The sequence below is a fragment of the Coregonus clupeaformis genome, unplaced genomic scaffold, assembly GCF_020615455.1.
Source record: "Coregonus clupeaformis isolate EN_2021a unplaced genomic scaffold, ASM2061545v1 scaf0279, whole genome shotgun sequence".
Lineage (NCBI taxonomy): Eukaryota > Metazoa > Chordata > Actinopteri > Salmoniformes > Salmonidae > Coregonus > Coregonus clupeaformis.
This window is the reverse complement of record NW_025533734.1, coordinates 409,305-426,817: the sequence shown is the minus strand read 5'-3', so window position 1 is coordinate 426,817 and position 17,513 is coordinate 409,305. Positions and strand designations below refer to the sequence as shown.

The window sequence follows — 17,513 nt, the reverse complement described above, 5'->3', positions numbered from 1 at the left end:
CATCCGTGATTCTTTGATACCCGAGAAACTCATCATAACAATTATACTAGAATTTCTGTACTATCATTCCCTATTGTATTATACTAGTACTTCAGGACTATCAATCCTAATTGTATTATACTAGTACATCAGTACTATCAGTCCCTATTGTATTATACTACTTCTTCAGTACTATCAGTTCCTGTTGTATTATACTAGAACTTCAGAACCATCAGTCCCTATTGTATTATACTAGTACTTCAGTACTATCAGGCCCTATTATATTATACTAGTACTTCAGTATTATAAGTCCCTATTGTACTATACTAGTTCTGCAGTACTATCAATCCCTACAATATAATACTAGTTCTTCATTACTCTCAGTCCCTAGTGTATTATAATAGTACTTCATTACTATTTGTCCCTATTGTATTATACTAGTACTTCAGAACTATCTGCCCCTGCTGTATTATAATAGTACTTCAGAACTGTCAATCAATATTTTAATATACTAGTACTTCAGTACTATCAGTCCATATTGATTTATGCTAGTAATTCAGAACTTTCAGTCCCTATTGTATTATACTAGAACTTCAGAACCATCAGTCCCTATTGTATTTTACTAGTAATTCAGTACAGTCAGTCCCTATTGTATTATACTAGCACTTCGGTACTGTCAGTCCCTATTGTATTATACTAGTACCTCAGTACTATAAATCCATATTGTATTATACTAGTACTTCAGAACTATCAATCCCTATTGTATTATACTAGTACTTCAGAACTATCAATCCCTATTGTATTAGACTAGTACTTCAGTACTGTCAGTCCCTATTGTATTTTACTAGTACTTCAGTACTACCAGTCCCTATTATATTATACTAGTACTTCAGTATTATAAGTCCCTATTGTACTATACTAGTTCTGCAGTACTATCAATCCCTACAATATAATACTAGTTCTTAATTACTTTCAGTCCCTAGTGTATTATAAATGTACTTAATTACTATTTGTCCCTATTGTATTATACTAGTACTTCAGAACTTTCCGCCCCTGCTGTATTATACTAGTACTTCAGTACTATCAGTCACTATTGTATTATACTAGTACTTCAGTACTATCAGTCCCAATTGTATTATGGTAGTTTTTCAGTACTATCAGTCCCTATTATATTATAGTAGTTTTTCAGTACTATCAGTCCCTATTATTTTATACCGGTGCTTCAGTACTATCAGTACCTATTGTATTATACTAGTATTTCAGTACTATCATTCCCTATTGTATTATACTAGTACTTCAGAACTATCAGGGTGGTACTGAGAGTGTTCTGTGTGTGAAGGTGCTCACTCTTGTGTGAAGGAGGTTTTTGTACAGAGACACCAGAATGAATCACTGTGGAGGACTTTTGGAAGCGGCACAAAACTGGTGCTGAAAAATAAGTCCATTTTTCTATTGTCTCATAAAACTAAATTTAATCATGATATTGAACAAAGTTATGAGATGTTATCATCTTCTCCAGAGGAAAGATTTGAAGTCTATATAAGTATTCTATAATGCAATTTAAAAGAACACATTTTGATATACAGTTTTGCATGTCAGCTCGTTGTTCTGTTGATATGTATCAACTACTATGTATCATCTAAATCATCTATAGTTTTGAGTAGTATTTTGAGTTTATTTTGGTTTAAGTCTCAGAGTAGATTTGACAAAATTGATGGAAATGTATACTGTGAATAGTAAATCTGATTATTATATATGAATATGTGATATCTGTTTACTGCATGTCTTTGAAGACTTAGGGGTGGTTTGCCAGACACATTAAGGCTAGTCCTGGACTAAAAAGCTAAATGGATCATCTTCATTCATAGTGTTTTTTAGTCTACGACAAGTATTAATTTGTTTCCGGGAAGCCCACTTTTAGTGTTTTGTTGCTCTTGGTGGGCTAAACTGTGGAGCATGAATGTAACATACATTTATATGATGTATTGTTTTGTCTAAAATATTTTCAGAGTTTATTGTTGCATACATCTTTATAGATTAAGTGTTTTTTTGTTGTCTGTTGTTCTCAGTACGGTAGCTAGTTGTTTATCCTGTGTGTATTACCTCTCCTCTCCTCTCCTCTCCTCTCCTCTCCTCTCCTCTCCTCTCCTCTCCTCTCCTCTCCTCTCCTCTCCTCTCCTCTCCTCTCCTCTCCTCTCCTAATATATTCCATTATACAATAGTAGTAGTAGCTGACTCTCCTCTATCATCTCTCCTCTTCTCCAGCTCTTCCCTCTGTCAGGCACACAGTGTCTCTGCTCCCTCCGTCCTCTGAGCAGCTCTCTGGGTGCTCGGCCACACTTGCCTGCCTGCTGAGTGTCTACTCCCCCCAGGGGGCGATGGTGAGCTGGGAGGTGGACGGGCGGAGGTCAAGGATGGGGTCCTGACCACCACAGAAGAAGAGAAGGGCGGCCGATTCAGCCGCAGGAGCACCCTGACCCCGATCAAGGCACTCTGGGAAGAGGGAGAGGTGTACACCTGCAGGGTCACCCACGACGACACCAGTGATTTAGCTGCCTTCCAGAAAAGTCACTGTAGTGTCTAGAGACCAGAGAAGCCATTGTAGGGGTCTAGAGAGTCCCCACATGGTGGTAGTTTTGTAAACATAAGTGTTTTAGAGCTGAATGTTACAGTATAATAGTGGATAATATAATTAGTGCTGTATGCTAAATTAACTATTTTGCGATGAAGTTGTGCATGCCATCTTGCTTTTGAGTTCAAATAAAGCTTGTTTTAGTTTAAATATATCCACAAGAGTTACTTTAATCATGATTCCAGTGATCACTATCGGATGAACAGGCAGCACATGTCATACTAATTTAGATCAATCAGGTTCTTTCATTATTTCATTATTGTAGCATATAGCTACTCTCATGTTTTCAAACATACTTAAAAGGGCATCTGATACAACAAATACTCTGTAATCATTTCTACAACTGAATGATCCTGTTATACTGTAGCATCAATACCAGTTATAATAATTAGTGATATTTTATAATAAACCTCTAAGATCTGTTCTCAGAACTCACACTACTAAACAGTTATTTTCCATAACATATTTATTTGAAATGTTTAATTCCTAATATGACTTTATTCAATCATATGTTTTTGCTATGGTTTTTAGCAATGAGTAGTCTACACTTCTCCATTATCTTTCCTCAGGTCTTCTCTACCTCCAATCCCCTGGGGACAGAGTGAACATCTGTTGACAGTGCTGCTCTATTCTGGGACAAGCAGAACCACCCAGCCCTGTCTATGTAAATCCCAGTTTCACTCCCACAACTCAAAGTATAGTTTCACAGTTTCATGGTTTCCACTTGATAACACAGTCACAAAGTCAGCTTCCACAACCACAAAGTCAAAATTGCCTAGACAAATTTAAGGTTGAGTTAGGTGGGGTTAAGCCAGAATGATGACTTTGTGGCTGTGTTAACTAGTGATGACTCAGTTTTAACTTCTATGGTGGATTGGATTCCAAGAGAGGGGTGTGTTCTTACAACGAATAAGCCACCATGTAATAGATCAACGCCTTTCTCAAACTTTTTTGTGCCAGTGACACATGGCCTTTTTCTTTTGGGGACACATATTTTTCAGTGCGTTTATGACGTATTTTACCCTAACTCATATAATTGTTTTAAAATAGTAATAACATTGTCCATTAAGCAATTTCATTCTCTATTTTAGGAAACCTGGGGTCTCAGAAACAATGTGTAAAAATTGTGTGGCGCATTCAGTGGATGAAGACAAATCGATTGCAACCAGTAGGACTTTTTTCTAATGTCTGAGCCCCACATCCAGTTCCTCATTGACAGATCCAGCAGTCAGTAACCTGCTCATGTGAATTAATAATGCTAAATGATCACATTCATTTTCATCACACACTTGGATGCTTGGTCCATATGAGGACTTTTAGGGGGCTGAAATGTTTATAACTTTGATTGCAAATTGGATCATGTAATATTTGGTTTCTGTGACTCAGTGGGGTTACTTACTGTATATAGGTGCACTTGGGTGTCAGAACAAATATAACAATAACCATAAGTGAATTCAGGCCAGGATGATGGTCATCATCCTCATAATGATGATGATGGAGAACATCTCTTTCTAATCATATTGTCACTTGCCAGAGTTAATTTATTCTTGCCAGAGTTAATTTCTTCTACTGATCAGTTTTCCATGTCACGTCTCCTCCCCCTCAGCACCTGCAGTAGATCCCAGCTGTAGCAGTACAGTCACTGTGCAGTCTGACTGAGGGAGGTTTTTGTACGGCTCTGTATCACTGTGTGAACACATATTTACTATTGGGGTAGTGTAAACTCTGACAGTAGTAATCTCCTGCATCTTCAGCCTGGACTCCACTGATGGTCAGAGTGAAGTCACTCCCAGATCCACTGCCACTGAATCTAGATGGAGTCCCAGACTGAAGGGTGCTTGTATAGTAAATGAGGAGTTTAGGAGCTCCTCCAGGTTTCTGTTGGTACCAGGATAGATGGTTATTTCCATGCACATTACTGCTGGTTTTACAGTTCATAGAGACTGTCTGTCCTGGGAGAACAGCTTTCACTGTAGGATTCTGTGTTACAGTGTACTGTCCACTGGATTCTGAAAAATAGAACATAAAAACATAATTACATTTTAAATACATATTGTAATGAACAGTTCTGTATATACATAGTAAAGGCATATATATTCATCCTTTGTGTATCTTGACTATTTTTTTTCTACAAAATGAAAAAAAAATGTAACCTTGAAAGCAGAAAGCAAGTGTCCAGATGAAGATGGTGATAAAAGTCATGGTTGTTGTGGGTTCTGTTGTCATGAAGGACAGCTCTCAGTCATGAAGTGTTAAACTCACAGGGCTATAAACACTCCCAGACCACTGAAGCATGTGCTGCCAATGCAAAGTGTTCTTTCTATGCAAATTGCCTCCTAGAGCAAGGCACTAGACAGGACAAGGATTTATGGAGAAAATATGATAAAGTGTGACTGTTTTCAGTTCAAGGTGTTGGTCATTCAAAAAAAAAGGGAACTTAGTCTTGTCCCTAGCACTATCACTGGTCTAGTTCTCCCCATCGGCACCTGCAGTAGGTCCCTGTGCAGTCTGGCTGAGGAACGTTTTTGTACGGCACTATTACTGTGTGAACACGTCTACTATTAGGATAGTGTAAACTCAGACAGTAGTCATCTATAGATGGTATCCTATAGGTGTGAGTTCTAACACATTGGATCAGGAGTTTGGGTTTTACTCTGGATTTATGTTGATGCAACGAAAAACACTGATGTCCATGTGTCACTCTCCATTCCAAAAAGAAATTAGTGGATTACTACTGGTTTTACAGTAGAGAGTCACTATGTGATCTGAGAGGACAGTTTCAAATCTATTTCTGTTTCCAAGTAGGCTCCCATCATTAAGAGTACATTTTGTCCTGCACATGTTTGTTTTTATAAGAACAAACAGCAATTTTTTACTCTAATAGAGTATATTGTATAGAACAGCTTTTATGCCACACCATTTTTAACATGACTCAGGATAAGACCCAGATGCAGACATAGGAGGCAGACAGTTCGAATCTCAGATGTTTATTACCAAACAGGGGGCAGGCAAACGGCAGGTCAATGGCAGGCAGAGGTCAGTAATCCAAGGCAGCGTGAACAAGGGACAGAACGGCAGGCAGGCTCAGGGTCAGGGCAGGCAGAATGGTCAGAACCGGGAGGACTAGAAAACAGAATCTAGAGATACTGGAAACACGCTGGTAAGACTTGGTAAGACAAGACGAACTGGCGACAGACAAACAGAAAACGCAGGTATAAATACACAGGGGATAATGGGGAAAATGGGAGACACCTGGCGGGGTGGAGACAACCACAAGACAGATGAAACAGGTCAGGGTGTGACAATTTTAACTTTTAGTCAACCTTTATATCAGATGAAGGGCTCTATTCAATCCGTATTGCTGAAGTTCAGTGCTAAAGCCTAATTGAAATTTAAAGGCAATGTTCCTGTGTTGGCTGAGACTGCATTCACGATAAAACGCAGCATATGTCGGCTCATTCGGAAATTACCTTTACATTTCTATTGCGCATATCTGTAATACTTCAGCGATACAGATTGAATGCAGCTCTAACTGTCAGTTCACTCATGCTTGGACTCTTATGTACGTTCCTCAAATCAGTTAGTGAACCCTTCTCTAAACTAAAGCTGGTATGATTCCTCTGGTAGTGGTGTCTGTTCTCTATGACTTTACCACCAGAGATATATCTGAGATAAACAAGGAATATACACAACATGAATCAATATTACTGCTGCTGCGTTTGCTCCTCTCTTTCCCATGGACAAAATGGAGGAACACAAATGCTGGATTTAATGTTGAACACTGACTGTTCTGTCCCTAAGAGGATATCTGATACACAGAAAAAAGACACAAGACAAATATCTAGATTTCAGATACAATTTATATTTTTTATAAATTGTATAAACAGCTCATATTAATAGTTTGTTCTACCTTGGAAGATGTTAAATGGTTTTTGTGTTGAATGTGATTCTGTATGAGTGATCTTCACTGTAACAGCTGCAGCATCACAACACAGAGAGGTTTTTGTACCAGCAGTAATAGAGATTGTATCACTGTGGTGGACTTTTGGTAGCGGCACCAGACTAGATGTTGGAAGTAAGTAAACAATAAAATTAACCACTTTAATTTCTCTGTCAACTGTATGACTTTATGTTGAGCAATTTTTGGGTTTGTTTTATGCCTTTCTATTTTATAATAAAACTATAGTGTTTTTCATTTAATCAAAAACCTATTTCAAATGAAGAATATAACATTATATTAGGCCAGTATTCATAAGTGTTCATGATTTAAACCACAGTCTAAAAAATGTAAGTATTCAGCTTGCCCAATGGTCAGGAGGTTTTTGTACGAGCAGTAATAGGGATTGTATCACTGTGGTACACTTTTGGTAGCGGCACCAGACTAGATGTTGGAAGTAAGTTTCTTGATGTTTGTCTGATTCCATTTATTTTCTTAAACTCTTTCATCTCTATTAAAACATTTAGGATTTGAGATACTTTACTTTCCAAAAATATTGTTATATATTGATTTTGAAAGAGCCTTCTTTAACAGTTTATTTAATAAAAATGTTAAATTGCAGGCATTTATTTGTATGTTTTATTTGTATGATTGTAGACTATATAACTCTTATTCTGGTATGATAACTATAATAGTTGTTATTGTAGTCATCACTGCATTGTGTTCATGATAGCCACAAAGGGTCTCGGTTATGTTTGTATCTAACCTCTTGGATTCTTCAAAATACTACAAATATGAGTATTCTGATCAGAAATGATCCTAAAAATATATATGTATGACAAAGTAATGCTAAAGTTAAACACGTCATACTTGTAATCTGCTTTCCTATCAAACTAATGTTTGTGTTTTCTTCATGTCTTTTGGCAATCTAATATATATTCATATAACGTTTTAGAAGTCAATTCCAAAGTACTTTGTTTTGATGTAGTTGATGTGTTGTGTTTCTTCCAGGTAACAGTTCCCCCACCCTCACCGTCCTGCCCCCCTCTAGTGAGGAGCTGTCCAGTTCGTCAACAGCCACGCTGATGTGTCTGGCCAACAAGGGCTTCCCCTCAGACTGGACCATGAGCTGGAAAGTGGATGGGACCAGCAAGAAGCAGGAGGCCAGTCCCGGGGTCCAGGAGAAGGACGGCCTGTACAGCTGGAGCAGCACACTGACTCTCACTGCCCAGGAGTGGACCAAGGCAGGAGAGGTGACCTGTGAAGCCCAGCAGAAATCCCAGACTCCAGTCACCAAGACCCTGAGGAGGGCTGACTGTTCTGGGTAGGACCCCTCAGTCACACCTCTGTGGAGAGAGGATGCTGGTTCCTCTGCTTTGACTTGCTTTGTTCTAAAATCAGTCGCTCTTCAATATAGTGATCACTCTGGTGTGGACTAACAGGGGCTTGGCTTGAGTTCATGTGTCAATCCATTCTGTAGATTGAGATTTGGTTAGTTTTAGATTTGATGTGATCTGCTTTTATTCACTATCATGTTTGCTTTGATGCTTCGATTATGTGATAATAGATTAAAATAAATATTTCTTTTTTGAATGCATATTTTTGTTGTTTTTATTAATAAACTGGATCATAGATACTGTATATTTGTAATATTCTGAAAAAAATGTATTCAGTAAGGCTGATTAATGGTGTCTTTAAAAACTGTCAAGTCTAAAACTCACTCTAACATCATAATGGACCAGTAAGTAATACTATCACAATATACTATGATATAATAGAAGAGGTTCTGCCATGGTAGTGGTTGACTGTCTTCATTCATCAGGATACTGAGTCTGGGTCAGACGTGTTTGACTTGACAGACTTTACAGTAATAAAAGAAGAACTATCAAACAGTCAACCGATATCTTGGACTCTCACGTGTGTTATAGGCTGTGATTTGAAGCTAAAAAATAAATTACAAAATTACAAATGGCACTACTTCAAGATATAGCAGCGTTTCCCAAACTCGGTCCTCGGGACCTCAAAGGGTGCACATTTAGTTATTTGTCCTAACACTACACAGCTGATTCAAATTATCATAACTTGATGATTAGTTGATTATTTGAATCAGCTGTGTAAAGCTAGGGCAAAAACCTAAACGTGCACCCCTTGGTGTCCCGAAGACCGAGTTTGGGAAACGCTGCTATATAGTGTAGTGACAGTCTTCTCTACCTCCAACCCCCTGGGGACAGAGTGAACATCTGGTGACAGTGCTGCTCTATTCTGGGACAAGCAGAACCACCCAACCTTGTCAATGTAAATATAAGTTTCACTCCCACAGATACCAGTGTAGTAGTTGAACAGTTTCACTGCCTGAAATACCCTGGACTGGGCCAGATGTGAGGGAGTGGACTGGTTTTAACCTCTATGGTGGATTCAGGGAGGGACACATAACAGATATGCCACCATGTAATTACTGACAGATAAAATTGATATTATACTTTACATAGATAGTGTATGTAGTGTACATGGGACTCATGTTTGAACCCAGCATCATGTCTCATTCACAGATCTAACAGTCAGTAACCTGCTCATGAAAACAGTTAATATAACGGTAGAAGATCACAATATAGCTACCAATCTAGCAGTTGAACAGTTTCACTGCCTGTAATACCCTGGACTGGGCCAGATGTGAGGGAGTGGACTGGTTTTACTGTAACCTCTACGGTGGATTCAAGGAGGGGGACTTTCTTACAATGAATAAACCACTATTAGATGACAAATAAGACATATAAGACATATAAGATGGGTATTACTAAATATAGGCATTGATAGTTACTGACATCACATTCTAATTCCTAATTCTATGGTTACGGATATGTGTGTAATGTCTGAGCTCAAAATATTTTTCCTCAAAGCAGAGGGCAAGTGTCCAGATGAAGATGGTGATAAAAGTCATGGTTGTTGTGGGTTCTGTTGTCATGAAGGACAGTTCTCAGTCATGAAGTATTCAACTCACAGAGATATAAACACTCCCAGAGCACTGAAGCATTTGCTGCCAATGCAAAGTGTCTTATATGTAAATAGTCTTCCTGGACAGTCAGACTTTATTAGTAAATGTTGTGTCATGTGATGTAGAAACATGATAGCTATGTAATCACTGATATGGTTTGTGATATAAGTGCTGAATGGGGACTGATATATTGATTATAGACATCGACGAATGGAGCAAATTGTTATTATTGTGTTATTAGACCAGAAAGTATCTGTTTTCTGTCTCCCTCAAGAGGTCAGAGTTAGTAACTGCAGTTATGCTGCTGACTGACAGATCTAAAGGGGAGCTCTCCAGAGCTCTGACGTCTCCAGTCTCCTGCTTCAACTGCTGCTCTCTGGAACTACCGCAGTGGTTCGAGGGAGGATGTATTGGTAATGTTTGGGGGCTTTATAGTATGTGTTTGAATCACGTTGATTAAATTTGAGCTATTTACACCTTTACATTTACATTTTAGTCATTTAGCAGACGCTCTTATCCAGAGTGACTTACAGTTAGACCTTTAGGGGTTTGGATCATTGCACATCATCTATTTTCAGATTGGTTGATGGTTTTCCTTGAGTTACTCAACAGAGTCAACATGTAGTTAATGGTCAGGAGAAACATTTAGTGATCAGTTATGATCTAAGGTCTTCTAGACATAGCTCTAGTTTGACTCTATTGTTGTTAAGCTCTACTACACACTGTGTCATTGTACTGGATCATCTCCTCCCCTCAGCACCTGCAGTAGGTCCCAGCTGTAGCAGTACAGTCACTGTGCAGTCTGACTGAGGGAGGTTTTTGTACGGCTCTGTATCATTGTGTGAACACATCTTTACTATTGATGTAGTGCCAACTCTGACAGTAGTAATCTCCTGCATCTTCAGCATGGACTCCACTGATGGTCAGAGTGAAGTCCCTCCCAGATCCACTGCCACTGAATCTAGATGGAGTCCCAGACTGAAGGGTGCTTGTATAGTAAATTAGGAGTTTAGGAGCTCCTCCAGGTTTCTGCTGGTACCAGGCCAATCTCTGTCCATTGCTGTCACTGTCTACAGCACTGCTGGTCTTACAGCTGAGACTGACTGAGTGACCCACTGAAACAGTTTTCACTGCAGGAGTCTGAGTCACAGTGACCTGGCCTCTGGACTCTGAAACAGAGATGGCAAGTAGAATTAGCAATAAATTGTTCATTCATTTGTCCATATAGCATATTCACCAAACCTGTAATGAGGTTTTATATTTATTGCTATGATCCGGGTCATTTTCTGTAAAATATATTACCTTGGAGACAGAGGGCAAATATCCAGATGAAGATGGTGATAAAAAGTCATGGTTGTTGTGGGTTCTGTTGTCATGAAGGACAGCTCTCAGTCATGAAGTGTTAAACTCACAGAGCTATAAACACACCCATAGCACTGAATGCTAAGTGTCCTCATTATGCAAACATACCTCTTTGGTCCCACAGGACAGTGTAGTTGAAGGGTTCTTCTTCGTCTTTGGGATTTGGTTGGCGTATCACATCCAACTTTTAGGTGCATACACCGCCACCTACTGTACTGGTGTGTGAGGCTATTCACGGCCTACCTACCTTATATTCTTTGATACAATAATACAACATTGGGAAAAAGGAAAATACCCAACCACCTATTCACCCTCTCTAAAAACCAACCACCCATTCCAATATTTAACCCTACTTAGTCCTACACCAGACCCTCTCTAAAAAAAACACCACCCATTCCATTATTTAACTCTACCTGTAAAGGTTGGTGTGAGGTGTGTCCCATGTGCGGTGCAGGTTAGACAATTGGCAGTAGGCAAGGATGGTGAAACAAGGATCTTTACTGGTGGTTCCAAAAGCCAGGATACTAAACAACGGACTATTCACGAAAACAAATAAGGAGCAAATAGGTCTCCCAAAACAGGCTGACAGCAACCAATACGAAAAACTAACAGAAAACCACAAAAACAAAGGGAGAACACTTCTCGAGTACCTGTACTACCGTCTCGTGATCAGACACTGATATGCACTGCTTGACATAAAGGAACTAGCAGAGAAAACTGAGCAAGGGAACACAGGGAAGTGAGGGCATAAATACACAGGTGAAACAGATAGCCACAGGTGACACCAATAGGCAGATAATTAGTCCCGACTGTGAGTGAGGAGGTGCCTGTGGTTGTCGGAGGATGACACCTAGTGGGTCGCTCCGAAACTGCGACCCACTCCTGTGACACCTACCAAGTCCTACTCATGACCCTCTCTAAAAAACCCACCACCCATTCCACTATTTAAATCTATCTAGTCCTACTCCTGACCCTCTCTAAAAAACCACGACCCATTCTACTATTTAACCCTATCTAGTCCTACTCCAGAAACTCTCTACAAACCCACCACCCATTCCACTATTTAACCCTACCTAGTCCTATTCCAGACCCTCTCTAAAAAAACACCACCTATTCCAATATTTAACCCTACCTAGTCCTACTCCAGACTCTCTATAAAAAAACACCACCTATTCCAATATTTAACCCTACCTAGACCTACTCTAAAAATCCAACACCCATGCCACTATTTAACCCTTTCTAGTCCTACTCCAGACCCTCGCTAAAAAACCTACCACCCATTCCACTATTTAACCCTACCTAATCCTATTCCAGACCAACGGTCTGAGAGACATATCACTAACACACAAGACCCCCTGCAGCTGTTCAGCATTAAATGCAAATGCCACAAAAACCTCTATTTCTGTGACTTTCGATCCATTTCTGCAGTACAATTAACAACCATTGCTATAAATGCTGAAAAGCCCACCTTACTGAAGCACATATTCCTCCAATCACTCTCTCTTGATCTCTGCCTACTCACAGGAATCCTCTCAGGATCCCTCACCCTGTACCCATCTTCCTCTACCACTCTCTTCACTTTTTCAGCATATGACACTTTCTGTACTACTCTGACCCTGGCAACCTCAATCTGTCTTTCTCTCACCAGACACCTCCGATCTCCAGCCCCATGATCACCCCCTCAACTAACACACACAAATCTCTCCACCGATACCACACATTCCTTTGTCTCATGCCCTCCTGCACACTTCTCACATCTAGAAATCTCCCTACTATACACTGCTACAATATTCCCATAACCTTGACATCTAAAACACTGTAATATTTTCGGAACATAAGCTCTCACAGGATAACTGACACTTCCTACCTTGACCTTATCTGTTAACGACTCTGCATCAAAACTCAGCATGACAGATAATGTCTTCTCTGTTTCCCCACCGGATCTACGTCTCACCAAACGGAGGGCGTCACAGACACCGGGAATCTTCAATTTCAACTGCTCCTCCTCAACACTTAATGCCACCTCCATTATCACTCTTTTCAATGAGGCCCTGCTCTGGAGAGCAAAGCACGTCACAACTCTTGTCCCTAATCTCGAAATCCGGAGCGCCCTCTCCCTCTGGGTGGAGGAAACACAATAAATCATCAGTAGTCCACTCCGTGTTACATTCACCAACTCAACATTCCCCAACCTCTCCTCGACCCAACCTGACACCACATATGGATCAACCAAAAAGCAAGGATCCATTCTCTCTACAAATATCACTCCCACTGGGCTAAAATCATCCTTATAATAATTGGGATGAGACCCAAACTCTGCGATCCTCGTTGCAGGTACTTCACCCTCACTCTCAACAACTTCCATCTCTGAACTACTGAGTATCCCTGTTCTTGCACTTAACGTCCCACCTTCCTCACCTCACTACTTCCCTCTAAACTCAACTTCTTCTCAGCAGTCATCACTGCACCTGCCACCTCATTTAATTCATCATCACTCTCGTCATGTTCCATTTCCTCCTCAAGCTCTTCCAAAAGTTCTGTGCGATCCTCCATTGCATATTTACTCAAAACATATTCCGTCTCTTTTTTCTAGTCCATCATCTTCTCCTTCACCAGATCTTCCAGAAGACTAGTATAATCCCTCACTATATATTTATTCAGAATTTGTTTCCCTTTCTTCCTTTTTCTCTTGTCCTCCATCTTCCCGTCAAACAGAATGTCAACCCCTCGTCCTCCTCCACACTCGTTCAAAACAACTGGGCGTTGTAGGGATCTGTGTGAACATTTTAAAAGTTGAGGCTGATTGTCCAGTCAATCATGGCCTTGATTGGTTACCAAGTGTCATCTGGGCTCAAACAAATGCTGGGAAAGTTCTGTAAGGTTCTAGCTGGGCGTGGCAGGAGAGAGGTTTTGCCTTGACAGAACCTTAGGTCCATTAAGTAGTTTATAATCATGTTATATAATCTCAAAGCAAAGTGTTTTATATGTCATTATAAAATGTGTGGTTCGAGCCCTGAATGCTGATTGGCTGACATATGTGGTATTTGAGACCGTATACCACAGGTATTACAACACATAGCTTATAATAGCAATAAAGCTTCTCAGGGGTTTTTGATAGATGGCCAATATACCACAGCTAAGGGCTGTGTCTAGACACTCCGCGTTGCGTCATGCATAAGAAGAGCCCTTAACGTGATATATAGGCCATATACCACACCCCCTCAGGCCTTATTGCTTAAATAGTCTTCCTGAAAATCAGACTTATTAATACATTTTGTGTGATGTGATGTAGATTCATGATAGCTATGTAATCACTGACATGGTTTCTGACATAAGTGCTGAAAGGGGACTGATATATTGATTATAGGCATCTACAAATGGAGCATATTGCTATTACTGTGTCATTGGACCAGAAAGTATCTGCTTTCTGTCTCTCTCCTGTGGTCAGTGTCAGTAACTGCAGTCTGTGTATGGCCTGTGTGATGCTACTGACTGACTGATCTAAAGGGGAGATCTCCAGAGCTCTGACGTCTCCAGTCTCCTGTAAGTTCATTTCCTGAGCATGGCTCACCCCTCACAGTTCTGGGTGACTTTAACCTCCCTACGTCTGCCTTTGACTCATTTCTCTCTGCCTCCTTCTTTCCACTCATTTCCTCTTTTGACCTCACTCTCTCACCGTCCCCCCCTACTCACAAGGCAGGCAATACACTTTACCTCATCGTTACTAGATGCTGTTCTTCTACGTTGCAACCTTCGCTCTCTCTCACCCTATCTCTCTCCTCTTCCATCCTATCATCCTTCCCTCTGCTAAATCCTTCTCCTCCGATCTCCTGATTCTGCCTTCTCAACCCTCTCCCCTCTTTCTGCATCTTTTGACTCTCTATGTCCCCTATCCTCCCGGCCGTCTCTGTCCTCCCCTCCTGCTCCGTGGCTTGACGACTCATTGCGAGCTCACAGAACAGGGCTCCGGACAGCCGAGCGGAAATGGAGGAAAACTAGACTCCCTGCAGACCTGGCATCTTTTCACTCCCTCCTCTCTACATTCTCTTCCTCTGTTTCTGCTGCTAAAGCCACTTTCTACCACTTTAAATTTCAAGCCACTGCCTCTAACCCTAGGAAACTCTTTGCCACCTTCTCCTCCCTGCTGAATCCTCCTCCTCCTCCCCCCTCCTCCCTCTCTGTGGATGATATCGCAACCATTTTGAAAAGAAGGTTGATGACATCCGATCCTCATTTATGAAATCAAATGACACCGCTGGTCCTGCTCACACTGCCCTACCCTATGCTTTGACTTCTTTCTCCCCTCTCTCTCCAGATGAAATCTTGCGACTTGTGACGGCGGCCGCCCAACAACCTGCCCGCTGACCCTATCCCCTCCTCTCTTCTCCAGACCATTTCCGGAGACCTTCTCCCTTACCTCACCTCGCTCAACAACTCATCCTTGACCGCTGGCTATGTCCCTTCCGTCTTCAAGAGAGCGAGAGTTGCACCCCTCCTCAAAAAACCTACACTCGATCCCTCCGATGTCAACAACTACAGACCAGTATCCCTTCTTTCTTTTCTCTCCAAAACTCTTGAGCGTGCCGTCTCTAGCCAACTCTCCTGCTATCTCTCTCAGAATGACCTTCTTGATCCAAACCAGTCAGGTTTCAACACTGGTCATTCAACTGCGCTTCTCTGTGTCACGGAGGCTCTCCGCACTGCTAAAGCTAACTCTCTCTTCTCTGCTCTTATCCTTCTAGACCTATCTGCTGCCTTTGATACTGTGAACCATCAGATCCTCCTCTCCACCCTCTCCAAGTTGGGCATCTTCGGCGCTGCTCACTCTTGGATTGCGTCCTACCTGACAGGTCGCTCCTACCAGGTGGCGTGGCGAGAATCTGTCTCCGCACCACGTGCTCTCACCACTGGTGTCCCCAGGGCTCAGTTCTAGGGCCCTCTCCTATTCTCTCTATACACCAAGTCACTTGGCTCTGTCGTATCCTCACATGGTCTCTCCTATCATTGCTATGTAGACAACACACAATAAATGTTCTCCTTTCCCCCTCGATAAGCAGGTGGCTGATCGCATCTCTGCATGTCTGGCAGACATATCAGTGTGGATGTCGGATCACCACCTCAAGCTGAACCTCGGCAAGACGGAGCTGCACTTCCTCCCAGGGAAGGACTGCCCGCTCCATGATCTCGCCATCACGGTTGACAACTCCATTGTGTCCTCCTCCCAGAGTGCAAAGAACCTTGGCATGACCCTGGACAACACCCTGTCGTTCTCCGCTAACATCAAAGCGGTGACCCGATCTTGCAGGTTCATGCTCTACAACATTCGCAGAGTACAACCCTACCTTACACAGAAAGCGGCACAGGTCCTAATCCAGGCACTTGTCATCTCCCGTCTGGATTACTGCAACTCGCTTTTGGCTGGGCTCCCTTTCTGTGCCATTAAACCCCTACAACTTATCCAGAAAACTGCAGCCCGTCTGGTGTTCAACCTTCCCATGTTCTCTCATGTCACCCCACTCTTCCGCACACTCCACTGGCTTCCAGTTGTAGCTCACATCTACTACAAAACCATTGTGCTTGCCTACGGAGCTGTGAGGGGAACAGCACCTCCTTACCTTCAGGCTCTGATCCTACACCCAAACGAGGGCACTACGTTCATCCACCTCTGGCTGCTAGCCCCCCTACCTCTACGGAAGCACAGTTCCCGCTCAGCCCAGTCAAAGCAATTCGCTGCTCTGGCACCCCAATGGTGGAACAAGCTCCCCCACGACGCCAGGACAGCGGAGTCACTCACCACCTTCTGGAGACACTTGAAACCCTATGTCACGAGAATTTCTATCTCTAATTAAACTTACATTTGAATAATTCCCAGAGGGTGTAAGGCTCTGGTTTTAATCATGAATTAAACAAAGGTCCACAACCAGCAATAATTATCTGTATTATTTAATCATGGAGAGCTCTGCCACCAAAACACATATACAGCCTTTATATATGCCTTCACACAAAGGAACTTTGCTCCGCCCACCTTTAGGCGGCCTGTACATTTCCACAACCAGTTTCTAAGTCTCCTCCCTCCTGGAATGTTTGTCTCAGCAGTTTCTAACTCACCCTCTGTTAGTGGGTTTACACTACATTATAACTCTAACACAGTTCACACATATATACCATATTTGGGGTGAAATCCTTTAGTCATTATTTTCAAAATACAAATTAATCTATCAATCCACCCTTTGACAAAAAATGTCACACTCAGGATGAATGTATTTACAAGCATGATTAATCTCAGAGATTAGTTCTATTTAACTCCTTCCAACCATAGGCCTTCTTTTTAAGATTTTCCCTATGATATTCATACGTCAGAACATATAAATGTTTCATCCAATTGCGGTCTTTCAGGGTCAAAGTCCTCGTTATCCACCAAGCCTGGAGGATCGTATTTCACATTCCACTGGTCAGTCCGTAGTCGGTCCATATCTTATCATCTGTTGAGAAACTGCATCCTCCAACGCCTAACTCACCAACCCTCGGACACAGCAACAACAACCACATAATACAAGCAATTGCATCCAATTGCGGTGGCTGCCCCCAAGATGGTGGCTGCTATGGTTTTC

At 41.6% G+C, this 17,513-nt stretch overlaps 2 gene segments (V, D, J or C); one reads left to right on the top strand and one right to left on the bottom strand.

Annotated features, from left to right (window-relative positions):
- The first annotated feature begins 6,603 nt into the window (after window positions 1–6,603).
- LOC121579041 lies at window positions 6,604–8,145 on the top strand. The segment is given in 2 exon segments: window positions 6,604–6,686; window positions 7,560–8,145. A coding segment is annotated over 1 exon segment (243 nt).
- Window positions 8,146–10,256: 2,111 nt separating this feature from the next.
- LOC123484339 lies at window positions 10,257–10,916 on the bottom strand. The segment is given in 2 exon segments: window positions 10,257–10,709; window positions 10,843–10,916. Coding segments are annotated over 2 exon segments (409 nt in total).
- Window positions 10,917–17,513: the final 6,597 nt, after the last annotated feature.